At 33.4% G+C, this 15804-nt stretch overlaps 1 protein-coding gene across 3 annotated transcripts; it reads left to right on the forward strand.

Annotated features, from left to right (window-relative positions):
- The first annotated feature begins 351 nt into the window (after positions 1-351).
- LOC135166430 (WD repeat-containing protein 20) lies at positions 352-15504 on the forward strand. Of its 3 annotated transcripts, none has more exons than XM_064128642.1 (6): positions 352-484; positions 602-1272; positions 4382-5016; positions 5364-5546; positions 6722-8065; positions 15427-15504. In XM_064128642.1, the coding sequence occupies exons 3-6, from the start codon at positions 4747-4749 to the stop codon at positions 15487-15489; spliced, it is 1860 nt and encodes a 619-aa protein (XP_063984712.1). In that variant the 5' UTR covers positions 352-484; positions 602-1272; positions 4382-4746; the 3' UTR covers positions 15490-15504. The 3 variants fall into 3 exon arrangements, 2 of the variants coding, with proteins under 2 accessions (XP_063984712.1, XP_063984711.1); XM_064128641.1 differs by lacking the exon at positions 15427-15504 and adding an exon at positions 13366-14934; XR_010299680.1 differs by lacking the exons at positions 352-484; positions 602-1272; positions 15427-15504 and adding an exon at positions 13366-14934 and having other exon boundaries at positions 4054-5016; positions 6722-11295.
- The last annotated feature ends 300 nt before the right edge of the window (positions 15505-15804 follow it).

Consider the following 15804-nt stretch of genomic DNA (forward strand, 5'->3'; position numbering starts at 1 on the left):
GCGTGTGTGTGTTTGTAGAACTCAAGCGTTATGAATTATTTACATGAAGTGGCTCCCAACATTTCTTCATCATTTGACGTTGGACGTAGGCAGAACTTACATATCATGTCCTTTAAAAATGCGCTGCCCTTCAATATTGAAAGTGAAAATATATTCTATGTTGCAATATTTTTATATGCTCATAATATGTTTGCAACAATTCGCAAATTCTTCATTAAATTTAATACGCCGTCGTCATCACATGTTTTGTCCAATAATATTTTCGCATATTTATCTACCATAATAACAACAATAATAATAATAATTTATTTTCGTTCCACTGCGTAGCTTTACATTTTTTACAGTCGCCTCCAGGTCTTCGGAAATTAGACACGTCCTACAATATTCAGTGTAGACATGACCTATCTGGAGAGCAGAATTATCCCTGCATACATATTATATCTTATCTATCTCAATATCTAATAATAATTAATAAGTGAGAGTAGTAAGATTATTAGTTGTGTTATTAATAATAAAACTACTGAACATCCTGATCCTAAAATTTATCATATTTGTCTAGTAATATTTGTAAGTGTAATCCATTTATGTTATATTGTTGTAGCATGAGGAGATCACTGAAAACGGATGATTGTATGGTTGAGGAGCTTAGGCATGTGATGATGAATTGGAACAGCACGTTGTACGGAATAAAACCTTGGAAAAACAGCATTAGAGTCTGCGGAGTGGGAAAGTATGGTGAAGTGCTTGCCGGAAGTAGGAAGGAGACAAACGAGATTAATTAACCCTTCTGTTGGCTTGTGTTTATCTACGAGCACCAGTTCATTTTCAATAGTTTATTGTGGTGGGACATAACCAAACGCTGGTCCTGTTACGACACCGTGATCATTTATAAAATCACGCGGAGAGATATTTTTAATAAAAATTGCGTTTTTTTTTCGTAATTGCAAAGCGAGGTGTCATTGTAAAAAATATTACGGAATTTTTCCTGAAAGTTTCATAGTTTTTATCTGAATCTTGTGTGGAAAGCTACCGTACTGTCACGTAAAGTTTTCCTGTTGATTTTGTAAGCGATGAAGGACATGTGGGTTCCGTAATTTTTACTGGATATTTCTCTTTTCCATGTTTCGATAAATAAAAGTGGAAGAATGTTGGTTTATCGTATTGTGACTCTAATTTTCTTTGACAAATGGCACGTCCAGAGGATTCAGTGAATTGAGTCTGATCAAACCGGTTATCTGATGCCATTTATGAATCAATAATTGTCTAAATGAGGTAAAAATGTCCTTTGTTTCTACACGGAGATAACTAGAAAATAAAAAGCTCGTGGCAGCTTGAAAAAAAGCTTTCAATTCCAAACAAAAGACGTACATTGAGAAGAACATATTATTTTGCAAAATATATTCACTCGACTCCAGTAAATCTAAATTAATATTTTCATAAGATGTGCTACTGCCAAGTAAATTTAATTGTAATTAGCAAATATTCTTGGCACAAATATTTTTTTCTCAGTGCAACGTGACAGCTACGAAACAGTTCCAGTATTGACACTGAAAATTTTTCCAGGGAAAAACGTGAATTGTTCCCTGTATTTTGGTGAAGGTGCTAGGAAAATCCTTAATTTTCATGAAATTTATCAGAAATTTAGGAAAACCTTAGCATTAATAGGACTAAATTTTTTTACTGACTCCAGACCGCAATTTCTTCCCGCACTCGTATTGAAATTCTTCTGTAAAGTTTCCCTTCGTATTTTTGTGCACCTTCAGGTGCTGACAACTATCGCGTTTTAATCTTCCGGGCAACATCCGGAGTCTTTCAACATTAAAATATGACTGGATTTATTACTTTAGATAATCAGAATAATTGCGGACAACAATGACTAGAGATTTATTGCATAACAAGAAAAAAAACCACAATTTTTTTTGAAAATGTCGGTATCATGTCTCTTTAACACAAACAAATTCAACACATATTTGAACAGATGTATTTTTAATACAATGAAACATCAACTGTTTTTACACAAACAAGTACAACACAGACATTACACACAATCAATTTAAACACAGCGGGAGCAGAATTGGGGGAGCACCCGATAATCGGTAGATTCCGGGTTCGATTCGCGGTCCGGTCTATCAATTTTTCGAATAAACTTTTCTTGGAAAATGACATTTAGCTTAATAAAGTCCTGGTCCTCTGGTCCTGGTCCTCTTCCTACCTCATCCAAAATCCTATCCAACAATTTCCTGTGACGTCACAAAATGTGGAGCGTTGTACAAATTCGCTGTCTTACCTGTGAGCTACACATTCATGTAGGATCGTAGGTTGGAGTATTTTATGAATTATGAAATAACAATTATCTTTATTAAAACTTATACAGAAAAAATATAAATGAACACGTGAAAATGAATTTGTGATCTGCTCGATGTCACTCCTTCGAAATCTTGCGACCAACTAAACCCTCTACCGATCTCTCTTCCAAAAAGTCCAGTTGTTTCTTTACTTTATTTACCTCTCTTAAAACTAATCATACAAAGGTCTCACTCGTAAAACTAAGGCAACCTTTGTCCTAAACAAGGAGTGCGTTCACACTCAGGACCACACTCCTGCACTCCTGTCCCTGTTCACGAGTTAATGCGTTCCACGTTGTGCGACCCAAACATTCGTCGATATTTGACACTTAAATTTCTAAATACACACTCTTACAAAAAACTAAACTAGACTCTCTCAAAACTTATCGCTATTTTACCTAGAACTAAAACACAATGGGTACAAAAACTCTTTTACAAAAAATACGAGAACATAAATAAAAAGAAATAAATTCTTAGTCACTACATTCATGTTGAAGTTGATTATGTGAGGTCTTTTGTCGGTTGTTGATGTTTATGACAAATGCAATGAATCATGATTAAATGATCAGACGTGTGTATCCCGGTTTAATTATTTTATTTTATACGCTGGAAAGGCACCACCGCTCTGCTTCGTTTCCTTAAAGGAACTGACTAAAAGACAAGGGATACAACACCCTAGACCTGATGTCTCTCATCATCAATGGTCCCACTCATGCACTGCACCTCTGTATACATTCAGTAAAACAGAGCATACACATCACCCCCAAACTTCCTAAAATTTTCTCACAAAAATGTTTTCTACTTTCAAGTGGAAGCACCAGAATAAAATAAATACTAATCGTACAAAGATCTAGTCATTCCATCTGCAAATTAATTTTTGACAAACATTCAAAATCTAAACTCCAATAATTTTGAAATGGTAAATGTCAACCTTTCCTTGCGTTGACCAGACATGTAGGGAAACTGTTAAATCAAGGTGTTTATGAGAGAGCGGATCTCAAGGGGATGCGTCGAGTAATTAAAGCCTTCACTTGACCTTTACAATTGTTGATGATCTTTGATGGATTATGTAAATAACTACCGGTAGGGAAAACTTCAATAAAGACGATAGTCTGATAAATTTAATGTTAAATTGGGCGCCCCATGTGGCAGACGACTCATTACGTCTCTTTCAACCTATCATATATGGTTTAATAAAGATTATTCCGAAAATACGGACTTTTCAAATAACAGCACATAATAATAATAATTTTTGCATTGAAATTTTTTTGCCGTAAGAAGGTTGGTAGGACGGAAAGTATTGAATAAAACATGTATAGACTTTTACAAATAATTTCCCGATCATGCCACCTGTTTTCGGGCCCAAAATTATTTGAATACTATTTACTAATGATTTTTGCATGGTGAAGTACCAAATGAATAAGCGGTCCACCTACGTATACCGGCCAACAGACAAAAAAAATATTCAGACCTTTTTTCTTCCTAACTTTATAATGAATAATTTTGTATTCATATTTTTTTCTCTATTGTCGATATTTATCGAGATATGGAATAAAAACCAATAAATTCGTGAATTCCAATTGTTTGAGCAATACTTCCGCGGTGAAATTAGGCGACGAGGGGTGGGGGGGGGGGGGTATTTTTCATCGTTCCCTTCCTCAACATTAATATAAACAATCAAAGTAGACAGATCTTTTATAGAAATTTTTCGCCTTAAAAACCCCGATGGCTCGACCAAGTAAACTAATGATGCATTTGAAATCCTCAAAATGGCGTTCCCCAAAATTCCAGGGAATCCCAATAATAATAAAAAAATTAAACCTTATTAGAAATTTTCACAAACACAAAAACTACCTGAACCCCACAAACTTAAAAAAAAACACTCATAATATCCCCCCCCCCTCGCACTCCCCTCTGCGCGCGCAGGCGCCACCCCACCAGATGTCAGCACATGCGACTTTTCCCAAAACTCACATACACTGGCAAAATAAAAAAAAAAATCTTATCCCTGTGTTGCATCCTCTCGTATCTCGCAGCGGGAGCCGAGGGCGCTTCTACGGTAAGCCGTGAAACACAAAACGTCGTGAAAATTTTCAGTTGAATTCCCCCCGATTCCGGGTTGTTCCCTGAGCATAAAAACATCGAAGTAATAAATTAAAAAAACAGCCAGCAATAACCGACTGACACCCGCTGATCCTAGTCGCCTAGACTCCAGTGATGCGGTGACGATGCGTGCAACGACTACCTCGACATCTCGACTAATTGGAATTAATTGATAATTAAACAATCATCGAGGAACGGAGAAGTATTTTTTTAATTCCCCTGGACTTGTCTGCCTCACACAACATCATCCCGGGTGGAATAGTCTGATGAGACACTCTATTGAATATCTGGTGGTAAGATGGCTGTGCAGCTGGACGGCGGGGGGAAAGAAGACTTGAAAACACAATTTATAACCCGCGAGGGTACTTACAAACTTATGACACTATCGGAATATTCGAGGCCAAACAGAGTTGGTAATACAGACACGAGGGATAGTGCATCGGTTAGAGTGTCATTCGTAACATTACCTGATCCAGCCGATCCCAGTGGTACACAGGGTCTTGGTGATCGAATGTGCTTCAATTTTGGAAAAGAATTATATGTTTACGTTTATCGTGGAGTCAAAAAGGTAATTAATAACGTTTAATTTAGTTCAAATAAGTCAAACAATCTCTACAATTATTCACCTTATTTTTATTTTAAAATCAATGTATTATTTTTTACATAACCTAGAAAGTAATGTCGAGATAAAAAAGAATGACTCCATCTTTGACTTTAGAATCACCACACCTATTTGGAAAAAATACAATGAATCAAGTTTTTTTATTTTGGTTTTTTATGAAAGAGGAGCCGTTTTGGTTTATCCATCGAGTCGGGAGGGGTTTGGGTCATGTCATGGGGGCTTGAGGGGGAAGATCATGAAGGATGAGGTGGGAGTGAAGAGGGGTTGATGAAGATTTATTGTTGAATTATTAGGCGGTGGATTTGAACAAACCGGTGGATAAGAAGCTGTACAAGGGAACAAATCCAACGTGCCACAATTTTAATCAGACAACTGCTACTGCTGAGATTGCACCACTTCTCGTGGGGTTTTCAACTGGACAAATACAATTAATCGATCCTATCAAGAAGGAGTTGAATAAATTGTATAATGAAGAGGTAGGAATCATGAGATGGGGGTTAAAATAATGTCGGTAATATTTTATCGTTGATTCGTAATTTAATACTGATCCAATTAAGTAATAGTGTCTCGTTCGTTCAGATGCTGCCAGCTATCATATTTCAATTATTTTGCGAGTTTTAATAATCTGTCAAGGTTGAAATTCCTTTGGAGTTATTATATTCATTTATAAACGAAGTTGCAGACCGCGACGAAATGATTCAGTGAATGATAACAGAAGAAAATGTTAGTAACGTTAACTCATACTGGGACAGAAATAATTCTTAATGGAGTTATCCCGATGAGAATGCTAAAATGAGATGAAAAACCTCGTAATTGAGTTTTTGATTACATAAAAGTCGAATAAAGATGCATAATTAATAGTTAATGATTTTAATACGCTTTTATTCAAACAAGAAAAGTTCAACCGATAAACTGATTTAGTAAATAACAGGGAACAATTTAATTGACGACAATTTGTGCAGTGGCAGCCCGAACAAGGGCCTCTTCATTACAACATTAAAATGGGATTAAAAATTAACCGAATTTTAAAATAGTTCAAAGCTCGATAGAGATGTTTAAAGTATTGCAAGGGCCTGCTACACAACGCCACAGATTCAATTTTATTTTTCAATCATTAAATTTCTCATCCATATGAAATTGTTCATAGAATTATGATATTGTTAACATTCGTTATCAATAAACAATGAACAGTTACAATTTTTTAAACGTGATTTTTTTTAGATATGAAGTCCATGTTTCGCAAAATTGTGAATTTGAATTAATCTATTGCTCTTCTGAACGAATGATTGTGATGGTGAAAAAGTCATTATAGAAAAATTAATCATAGAAAACATTTATAATTCAAAAAGGACAATTTTAAAAATAATACTATTTATTATGCTCTAAAAGTAAACTTCAATTTTTCTTCCACTTTGTTAAATGTTCCCTAAGACGCTCCTATCGAGATCGAATTTCAAACTTTTAAAGTTTAAATAATAAAATCATTGTGACACGTGTGAAAACTCAGGGTCAAATGCGCGTCACATTTCCCTCATAATGGTTGATTAGGACAGTAAAATCCAAATAACCAAAGTACTTGAATAATTGTCATTCCATTCTGTCCCTTCAAGAATAACATTAAAAAAAATAATAATTAAATGTAATGTTCCAGAGACTGATAGACAAGACAAAAGTGACCTGCATAAAGTGGGTCCCAGGCTCGAGCAACCTCTTCCTAGTGTCTCACAGCTCAGGTCAACTCTACCTCTACAACTGGGAGCTCCCTTGTGGTACGACCCCACCTCATTACCAGCCCTTCAAATCCGGGGATGGTTTCGCAATTCATACCTGCAAAACAAAATCCACCCGTAATCCCCTGTACCGATGGGTCATTGGAGCTGAGGGTTGTTGCATCAACGAATTTGCCTTCAGCCCCTGCGGAACAAATCTAGCTGTTGTATCACAAGACGGCTTCCTCCGGGTGTTTCACTATGACACAATGGAACTTGTAGGTTCAGCGAGAAGCTATTTTGGTGGTTTTTTATGTGTCTGTTGGTCGCCAGACGGTCGTTACGTTGTTGTGGGAGGTGAGGATGATCTTGTGACTATCTGGAGCTTCAACGAAAAACGAGTAGTTGCCCGGGGTCAGGGCCACCACAGTTGGGTGAGCGTTGTAGCATTTGATCCATTCACAACGTCTTATGGAGAAGCTGATCCTGATTTCAGTGGATCTGATGACGAGGCGATACATGGCAATCACAACAATCATTATCACGAGAAAACAAAAAGAACTTCCACAGCTTCTCAAGGATTAAATTCAAACAGAAATTCTTGTGGCTCTGAACTGAGAGTATCCGGTGGCACTTGTTACAGATTAGGAAGTGTCTCTGAAGATACCCAATTGTGCCTGTGGGATATCACTGAAGATGTACTGCGGCAGCCTGTGTGTGCCAAACAGAGGGCATCCACTGCTGGATCTGGTACATTCACCTCATCTGGTACTTTCACCAGTGGTAATGGATCCACTTCGAATCATTTCAACAATAGCAAATACAATAACATGAATAATATCTCCAAGGATGACAGGAATGATACAACAGCAAGTGTTGCTGTTTCTACTGTTAATTCATTGACTCAAAGATTTGCTGGTCTTGGTTTTGGTGATAGAAAGGGTGATAATCATAAGAGAAACTTTAGTCTACCATTAAGAAGTACAAGTACAAGTAATAGTAATGTACAAGTGCAGAATAGTGGTGAAAAATCAACGACTAACGGAAGTAATATGAACAGTGTCAGTGGTTTTGGTGGTAAAAAAGTTAGTTCTGTGATGGATGATCCAATGAGATTAATTGGTACAGCATGGTGTCCGAGATTTGATGAGTGTCCTGTACTTGAGCCACTTGTTTGCAAAAAATTGGCACACGAGAGACTGACTGAATTAGTTTTTAGGGAGGATTGCTTCGTTACAGCTTGTCAGGATGGATATGTTTATACATGGGCAAGACCTGGGCATATGGTAGGTCCACTTACTATTAGCAGCACACTGCACAGGCCACATCACCATAGTAATGTACACAGTAATATCAATTCCATGCGACTTAATGATCTCTGATGGGGGAATTTCGACGGGGGTTAACTAAGTTATTCGACAAGTTGATAATACAAAATTTTGATGATTATTGGAATTAATACTGTTTGGTCTGGTAGTCGTCAGTAGAGGAACAACAAATTTATTTCCTGGCAAAATATTACTTTACACTGTTTATTGTATCGTTTATCAGCTTATTCTCTTTCCTTCCATTGAAACTGAAATTATACGAGCATCAGATTGCATTACGGCTTTGAGTTTTGAGAGATATTTCATCATTGTTTCAAGGATCAATGTATTATTATCTTGTTATGTAACAATTTTAGCTGTATGTGGAGAATTGTTTGTGGAAATCATGAAAAAATTGAGGGTTTTACTTGACGTAAAGAATATCAACTTTTTCAGAATTTCCTTTTGATTTTATTCAGGGCCCAGTGACATGTGAGATCAAAGAGAAAAATATTCCAGATTGAAAGTTGATATTCTCTCATCATTTTTACTCAGAAAAGATATTTTTTTCATTATTGATTTACTCACACTGAAGCACATATAATCGAAATTCATCTTCATTTCTCTAGTATATTTTATACATATACTTTATCTATAGAATAAAAACAGTTCATAGTTTTTTCCTTCAAATTAATGAGCTGAACGAAAAAAAAAAACAAATTTTCAATTCGATGAGGTATTATCATTCATTTTCTTCAACCAACTAATAATACTATCGAATAAAAGTATTTTCATGCTATATATTCAATACTTTTCGGTTCTTCAAAAAAATTAAGCTAAACATGACAAAAATATTAATTTTTTATTTTTATTTCCAATTAAATGCGGTTCCATTCTCGTGAACGAAGTGAGGGAATAAACGTTTAAAAGAATTCTAAAGTAAAAATAGTACGAACATACAGAACATTTTTCTCTCTAATCTCAACTAATCAAGTAGCGACGAATAGCTCTCAAAAAGTAATACTCTCAATTTTTTCAGAAATTTTGGAGAAATTGGAATATGTTAATAGGCTGTTTATCAAAAAATCCTTCACATATTGCATTTAAATAAATAAATAATTCATTGTCTAAGTTCAGTGAGTCACCTATAATCATAATTATCTGTCCTAATTATCCTTTAGGTGCTCACCGATGGTTAATTTGTTTTGAACGCAAATTATGTCAATTTTGTTTTCTAAAGAAAAAGAAAATTAATTTATTGTCTTGAAAATGTTGCCAATAGAAATTGAAACGTTAATACATAGGCTAATCTTTGTTGTTGCTTTTTTTCGTCGTAATAACCAGGCTAAATAATAATAATTTTAATCAATCAAGGAAATGGGGGAATTGGAAAGAGAAAGAGGAAAAGTCCTTTTCATCATACAAATTTTTACATTGCACTTGGTTTTAATGGGGAATTGTTTCAGATACGAAACAACAATATATCGGAGATGAATATATTGAATTTTATTCAGTTGTTGAAGGGATTCTCTTACATTTGAAACAAATTATTTCGATTTGTTGGGAAAACCTGTAAGACAAGATGCGAAGGAAAATTATATTACTGAAGTGGAGGTTGGATTTAACAGTGAAGTGGCACTTGCCTCAATTTTTAAGTTCAAAAAATTTTGACCTATTTTGGGGACTATATAACTCTGTAATAATTGTACTTTATAGCATTTTCGTCAAAAATTTGCCGTTATCGAGATTATGGATATTTTATGATTGGTAGCGTCTAAAAGAGTAAAAAAAAATCTTCCTGTTTGATAATAAGGATTTGACTTGAAGATTTAGTGGGTTTCGAAGGAAATGTCAGAAGGCATTGTTTAAAGAAAATAGAATTTTCAGCGAAAAACCTTCAATTTTTCCTCAAAACCACTTATTCTTGCGGATTCGATAGTTTCCTCAATACTTTGCCACTTCACTGAATTATCAATTATTTAAACATTTTCCTTATTCTTCGTGTTAAAAGTATTAGATAGACTTTTAGGTATTTATCCAAAGTGCGATATTGCGTGTGAAGGACACTGCAAGTTACATCATCTCAATTATTTTAATTAACATATATATTTTTTCAAGAGAAATTAATAATTGATTTAGTGATGTATGTGGTTGTGTGCCATTCCTTGGGGATTTGGGAGGGGGGAGGGGGTGGGGGAAGAGATGTTTAATCTTCACTTTCTCTGAATTTCATAAATACAGAAAGGAAAAGAACGAACACCTACATAAAATCCACTCATTTGTTTTTTTAATTAAATTACTAGAGAATTTATCTATAATTTTTGTGTTAAGTTCCCTTCCCCGACCCCTTCATTCTTTGTTCGATTTATCAACAGGGCAGGTCCCTCTAAACAAAAAACGAAGAAAAGGAAATCATTAAATCATTTTTAAAAGTCCCCAAACTCTTTATATTGAGCATTTAGTTTATAGAAATTAGAACTAAATGTAGATGGAATGCTAGACAATTTATTCAATATTATTAATGATAATCCAACAACAACAATCATCCCCCCCCCCATCCACCTCCATTTATCATTCATAAATTTGTGAGATTTAATTTTCTTTTTGTTAAACTGAATTTTCATTACTGTAAAAATAATAATAAATCATGAAAACCAAAAGAGGAAAAGGGGAATGTGTAGATAATTAATTAGTTTTTTTTATTGTCATAAGTTGAATGAGACCCGTGCTTGCTTCCCTGCTTGAGATTAATATTTCTTTTGGCGAGTGAATGTGTGTTACCGAGAGTATAATGAAAAAATATATACAATGGGAGAAAGAATGTGAATTCTAGAGATAACGAGATGATAAACCATTAATAAAATAAGTTATTCGATGCCACATGAGATTAATTATTTACTTTCTTATATGTTTACCGATAGAAAAATATAAAAATATAATTGACGACATTCAGTTAATTTATGGGTACAAATTTAAAATAATATTTTCGAAATGTTCGTTACTGCTGATATTTTTAATACTCAAAATATAAGTTATGGTCGGCTTATCTGTAATTTTTTCATCCAGAATTTTTTATAAAATTCATATCGATAGCTATATTATATTATTTTTCGTGAATTATTTGTTTCTTAATGAATGAGTTGTGCGATATGGCTTTGGCTATTGCGAGATAACGTGGATTTGCTGCTATCCCCAATACTTATCGCATGGTACGTATAAATTATGATTTCCTTCCTTTGCTGTTTAATTTTCATTTAGTTTAATGGACACATGAATCATTTACCCAAAAATTTTTGTCAAATAAAAGGTGGATGAATCAAATTTTTTCATTTCGGTGGGAATCAAATTTTTGTCAGAGTGATCCAACGGAGTAATTACAGTGAAATGTTATAACTGAATGATAACACATCAGATTTTTTATAGAAAATAAGATATCGACTGAGTTTCGTCCTCTTGCAAATTGATCTCGATTTTTTTCGACGGCTGAGGCGGTTCTGAAAGTATTTTTCAATTTCCAATTTTTTCGACGACCCATTTTGAAGATGTAGTTAATTTTGTTTTTTCGTTATTTATTTGAGTACTTGGATTCCAGTCAACCAATTTTTATTTATCTGGAATTAAATTTTCAGTCTCACAATTTGATTTTTATAATATGTTTTTTCTTATTCATTGATATCTATTAAGAATGTATGTAGATCTAAATAGAAAGATAAGCAAAAGGATCTAATTATTTGATTAAAAATCGTTATTTGTTTATTTATATCATTTGTCTTCCTCACTTTATTCTCAGTTACAGTTTGCATTCATTGTTCGTCGATTTAGTGATTTTTTTATTTATTTTTCAATTATTGATTTCAGTCTGAGATAATTAATTTGCAGTAAAATTTAAGCTCCGAAAATAGTTATTCGGTTTAAGTTATCTTCGATACCATCTATTACAGTGATAAAAAGAAAATATTTTTTCAATGTGGAAGTGATCGCTCGATTTACACAAATGAGGGACGAATCACGATTTAAATTGAAAAATGAAAAAGGAAAAATTGAAATATCTCAAACACTTTTCATGGGTGAATATATATGTTTCCATTGATTATGATTGAAGCTAAATTTTTCAGATACAAAAAACGAATTCAGTCCAGTCAATTTTGTGAAATTCTACGTAATCATTTTGCACGAAAAATTGAATATCTCCGAAACTAATCGTTCATTGAAAGTCATTTTTCAATACCATCCGTTGTATGTATGAAAGAAAAATTTCATCGGAATTTTAAGGTGATAACTTGATTTTTGCGATGATGAAGGGGGGAACAATTTTTTTTTCCAAAAACAGAAAAATGACAATAGCCATAATATCTTTCAAATTTCGCTTTTCAATTTTTGATTGATTCAATCGATCCAGTCATGACGAAAAAGATGAAAAAAGAAAAATTGAATACCTTGTTTAGTTTTGGAGATATTTCGGAAAAACGAATTCGAAACAAATGACAATTCCTCAAAAATGGCTTAACCGATCGAGCTGGATCTGACTCCAGAGTTAATATCAAATCTTATCCCCTATCTGACGAAATTTCAATTTTTTAGAAATTTTCTACCCACCTGTATCTTTTCTTAAATAAACAAAAGCCCCGGTCAGGCCAGAGTACACATATTTTCAAACAAAATTGTATTTTGATATTTCAAACTATTTTTCATCGTTTTTCAGCAAAGTTAAATTTTTTTGAGTCCGGATTGGACGATTCCAATGCTTCTATTCGAAATCAGAAATTAAAATATCAGGATGAAGTTGAATGAACACATGATATATTTATTAATAATTTATTGCAGGTGAAATGAAGCCTTCAAAATCGGCTGCGAAAAAAAAATCTTAAAAAACAAATTCAGTGGCGAACTGGCCAAATGAGATAAGTTGCTTTATCTCTAATCCAACTGTTGGAGCAATATTTCCAAATCGAACAAACCTAGCGAAGCTTTACTCTTCACACTTCTTGTAGTACTCAATTTGCCCCACACAAAAGGTTCTAATAAAAATTTTGTCATCTCTCCCAGATTCCGAGAGATCCGTCAAAAACTGATCACTAGTCAAAAGGAGCTTCTCTTCTTTTCCTACTTCGCTACTGAATTTCTCTTCTCCCTCAGTCGTAAAAAAAGTATTGAAATTAATTTATTGGAGGACGAGACCCATTCCGTTGACTTATTTAACATGAAAGCCCTTATCCAAACATTTAAAATTATTCTAGCTATTGAAATGGAGAAATTGATAAATGTATTTTCTGCTCCAGCCGGGCCAACAAGTTCTAACAGTTCCACATATTGTCAGCCCTGGTGAGAGTGGTGGGACAGTAGTATAGCCACAGCCTGATTCCCCCAGATCGACAGACTCATCAATAATTAATAATAAAAATAGTGATAACTATTCACAGTCATCATCGCGGTCTACAGTAGTACCATTTCTACCCCCAAAAAATCATCGTCATTTGTATTACATATGGCCCAGCGAGCACTACTCGAGTCCAGTCTGAGTTTTCAATGATTTACGAAATCAAAAAAGCTGATAAATATTTTTTTCTCCATCGAGTTAATGTCTCCAACAGAAGAGTGATTATTCATTCAACGATCAACAGCAAGACGATATAGTTTAACAGTTTTCACATGCTTTTGTACAATTTTTTAAGTAAAAACAAAACTAACGAGATAATATGACAGAGTTGAGTGGCTCTTATAAATATTGAACTGAATCAATTCATTAAAAAAACTATTGAGAGTATTAGAAAGTGAATTAAGGTATGCCTGAATCAAAGTGTGAAGATTGCGATTATCATTCCATTATTTGCTTGATAGGTAGAATTCAATGATTGCATGAAAAATTAAAACAATGTCAATTGATTACAAAAAGAAATTATGAATCTTCGTCTGAATAGATTTGCAATGCTACGACCCTCACGTCTAATCTCCAGAATAATTGTCTTTATTAGCGAAAATGAATATTAATTTGTTGATATGGCGCAGCTCAATAAATCTTTTAGCACAATTTTCATGAGAGATTCATACAAAAAAAGATGAATCGCCACTGTTGAATTGCCTTAGTAAAATCGTAAGTAAGAGAAAAAAAATTATGAGATTTATGTAATGACAAAGTTCTTCATTTCCTCACGTTTATGATTATACATGAGAGCAGTTGAGTATTTTTTAGCTTAACAAAATGACAAACGTTGAAATGTGTAAAAGAATCGTGTGGGAAAAAAACATAATGGAGAATATCCCAGTGGAGAATTGCAATCATTGTTATTTTTACCAACAAATTTCACATTATGGCAGTCACTTCATTCATTCAAGTTCCAATTATTAAAATTATTAAACAACAAAGAAAATTATTTCTACAGTTTTATCTAAATAAACAGTATAATTTTGAAAAATGAAACAATATTTTCGTTGTATTAGAGTAGAGTAATTCTGAAAATTCCGAAAATGAATATTTTAGTGAAAAACACTTGGATATTCTCTCTTTGCTTTACTACAATGTATGATGAAAATAACGTGGGTGTATGACATGTTGATAAAGAAAATAAATTGACATGAGAGAGTAGTTCCTGCACCTGAGGGCTATGAGATAACTTTCCAAGTTTTCAAGTTTTACGAAGAGACTGGATAATTCATTGTCGGCATGTGAAAATGAAAATTCCTGAATAAGAAAACATTTTGAAAAATTTTCCAAGAACTTTTTCGGATTCAGGAATTAGAGTTTAGAAAATTATTCAGAATTTTTTCCTAAAATCCTATGGCTTTCAGGTGTACATTCAATGTATTATAAGGAAAGTGGTCCGGAGAATATGGCAAAATATATAAATGAATTTTAAAAAATTAGGTACTTATGAAATATCCTAAAGATAGACAGTATTTCAAATATGATATTCCACAAGGCGATACTTCGTATATTTAATTTATGAATAAATCACCAAAATTGACAACAAAATGTTAGATCATCGATGAAGAAGTTATTAACTTTTGAGTAGATTAGAGACCTGATTGTACGATTTTATCGAGGGCATTTTCTATTAAAATTACCGGAAAACAAAATAAAAAAATATTAATGCAAAGTGTACGAGAAACTGATTAATTTTTGTTCTCTAATTTACGCAGATAAATTGCGGTTTCATAATTAATCAAGCATAACAAAGAAAGCTAGTACAAATTATGATATTTTTTCATATGACTGTTGCCATATAGTAGAGATTATTATATATTTAGTTGAACTTCACATATTTAATCATTATATTCGATTAGTAATAGATGGTTATTATTCACTGTATTTGAATAATTTGTTTTGTTTTTTTTTTCTTTAGTACTCGAGGTTTCGTCGTCAAGACACTTCTCAGCTCATCCCACCTCCCCAACTCTGTTCGTAAGAGTGAATTCTTTGTAATTATAAATGAATGAGAAAAAAAACAAAATAACTCATTGTTAATTGAGGGTTTTTTCATTTTTCCTGGAATATCCTGCATGTTTTTTGTTAATACTAGTATTTGAGGGGAGTTCTGCAAACTTTAGTCGAGAGTAGAATAGAAATTCTGATAGAAAATCCCAGACAGAAGAAAATAAAAATTCAATTTTTTAAAATTAAACATTCGAATATGATATATAATACATATGTATGTTCGGAGAATTAAATTCTTCTCGATCAGACCAAGTCTCCTCTCCTAATTTCATTAAATAAAAATTGC

This window comes from Diachasmimorpha longicaudata, chromosome 10, assembly GCF_034640455.1.
Source record: "Diachasmimorpha longicaudata isolate KC_UGA_2023 chromosome 10, iyDiaLong2, whole genome shotgun sequence".
Lineage (NCBI taxonomy): Eukaryota > Metazoa > Arthropoda > Insecta > Hymenoptera > Braconidae > Diachasmimorpha > Diachasmimorpha longicaudata.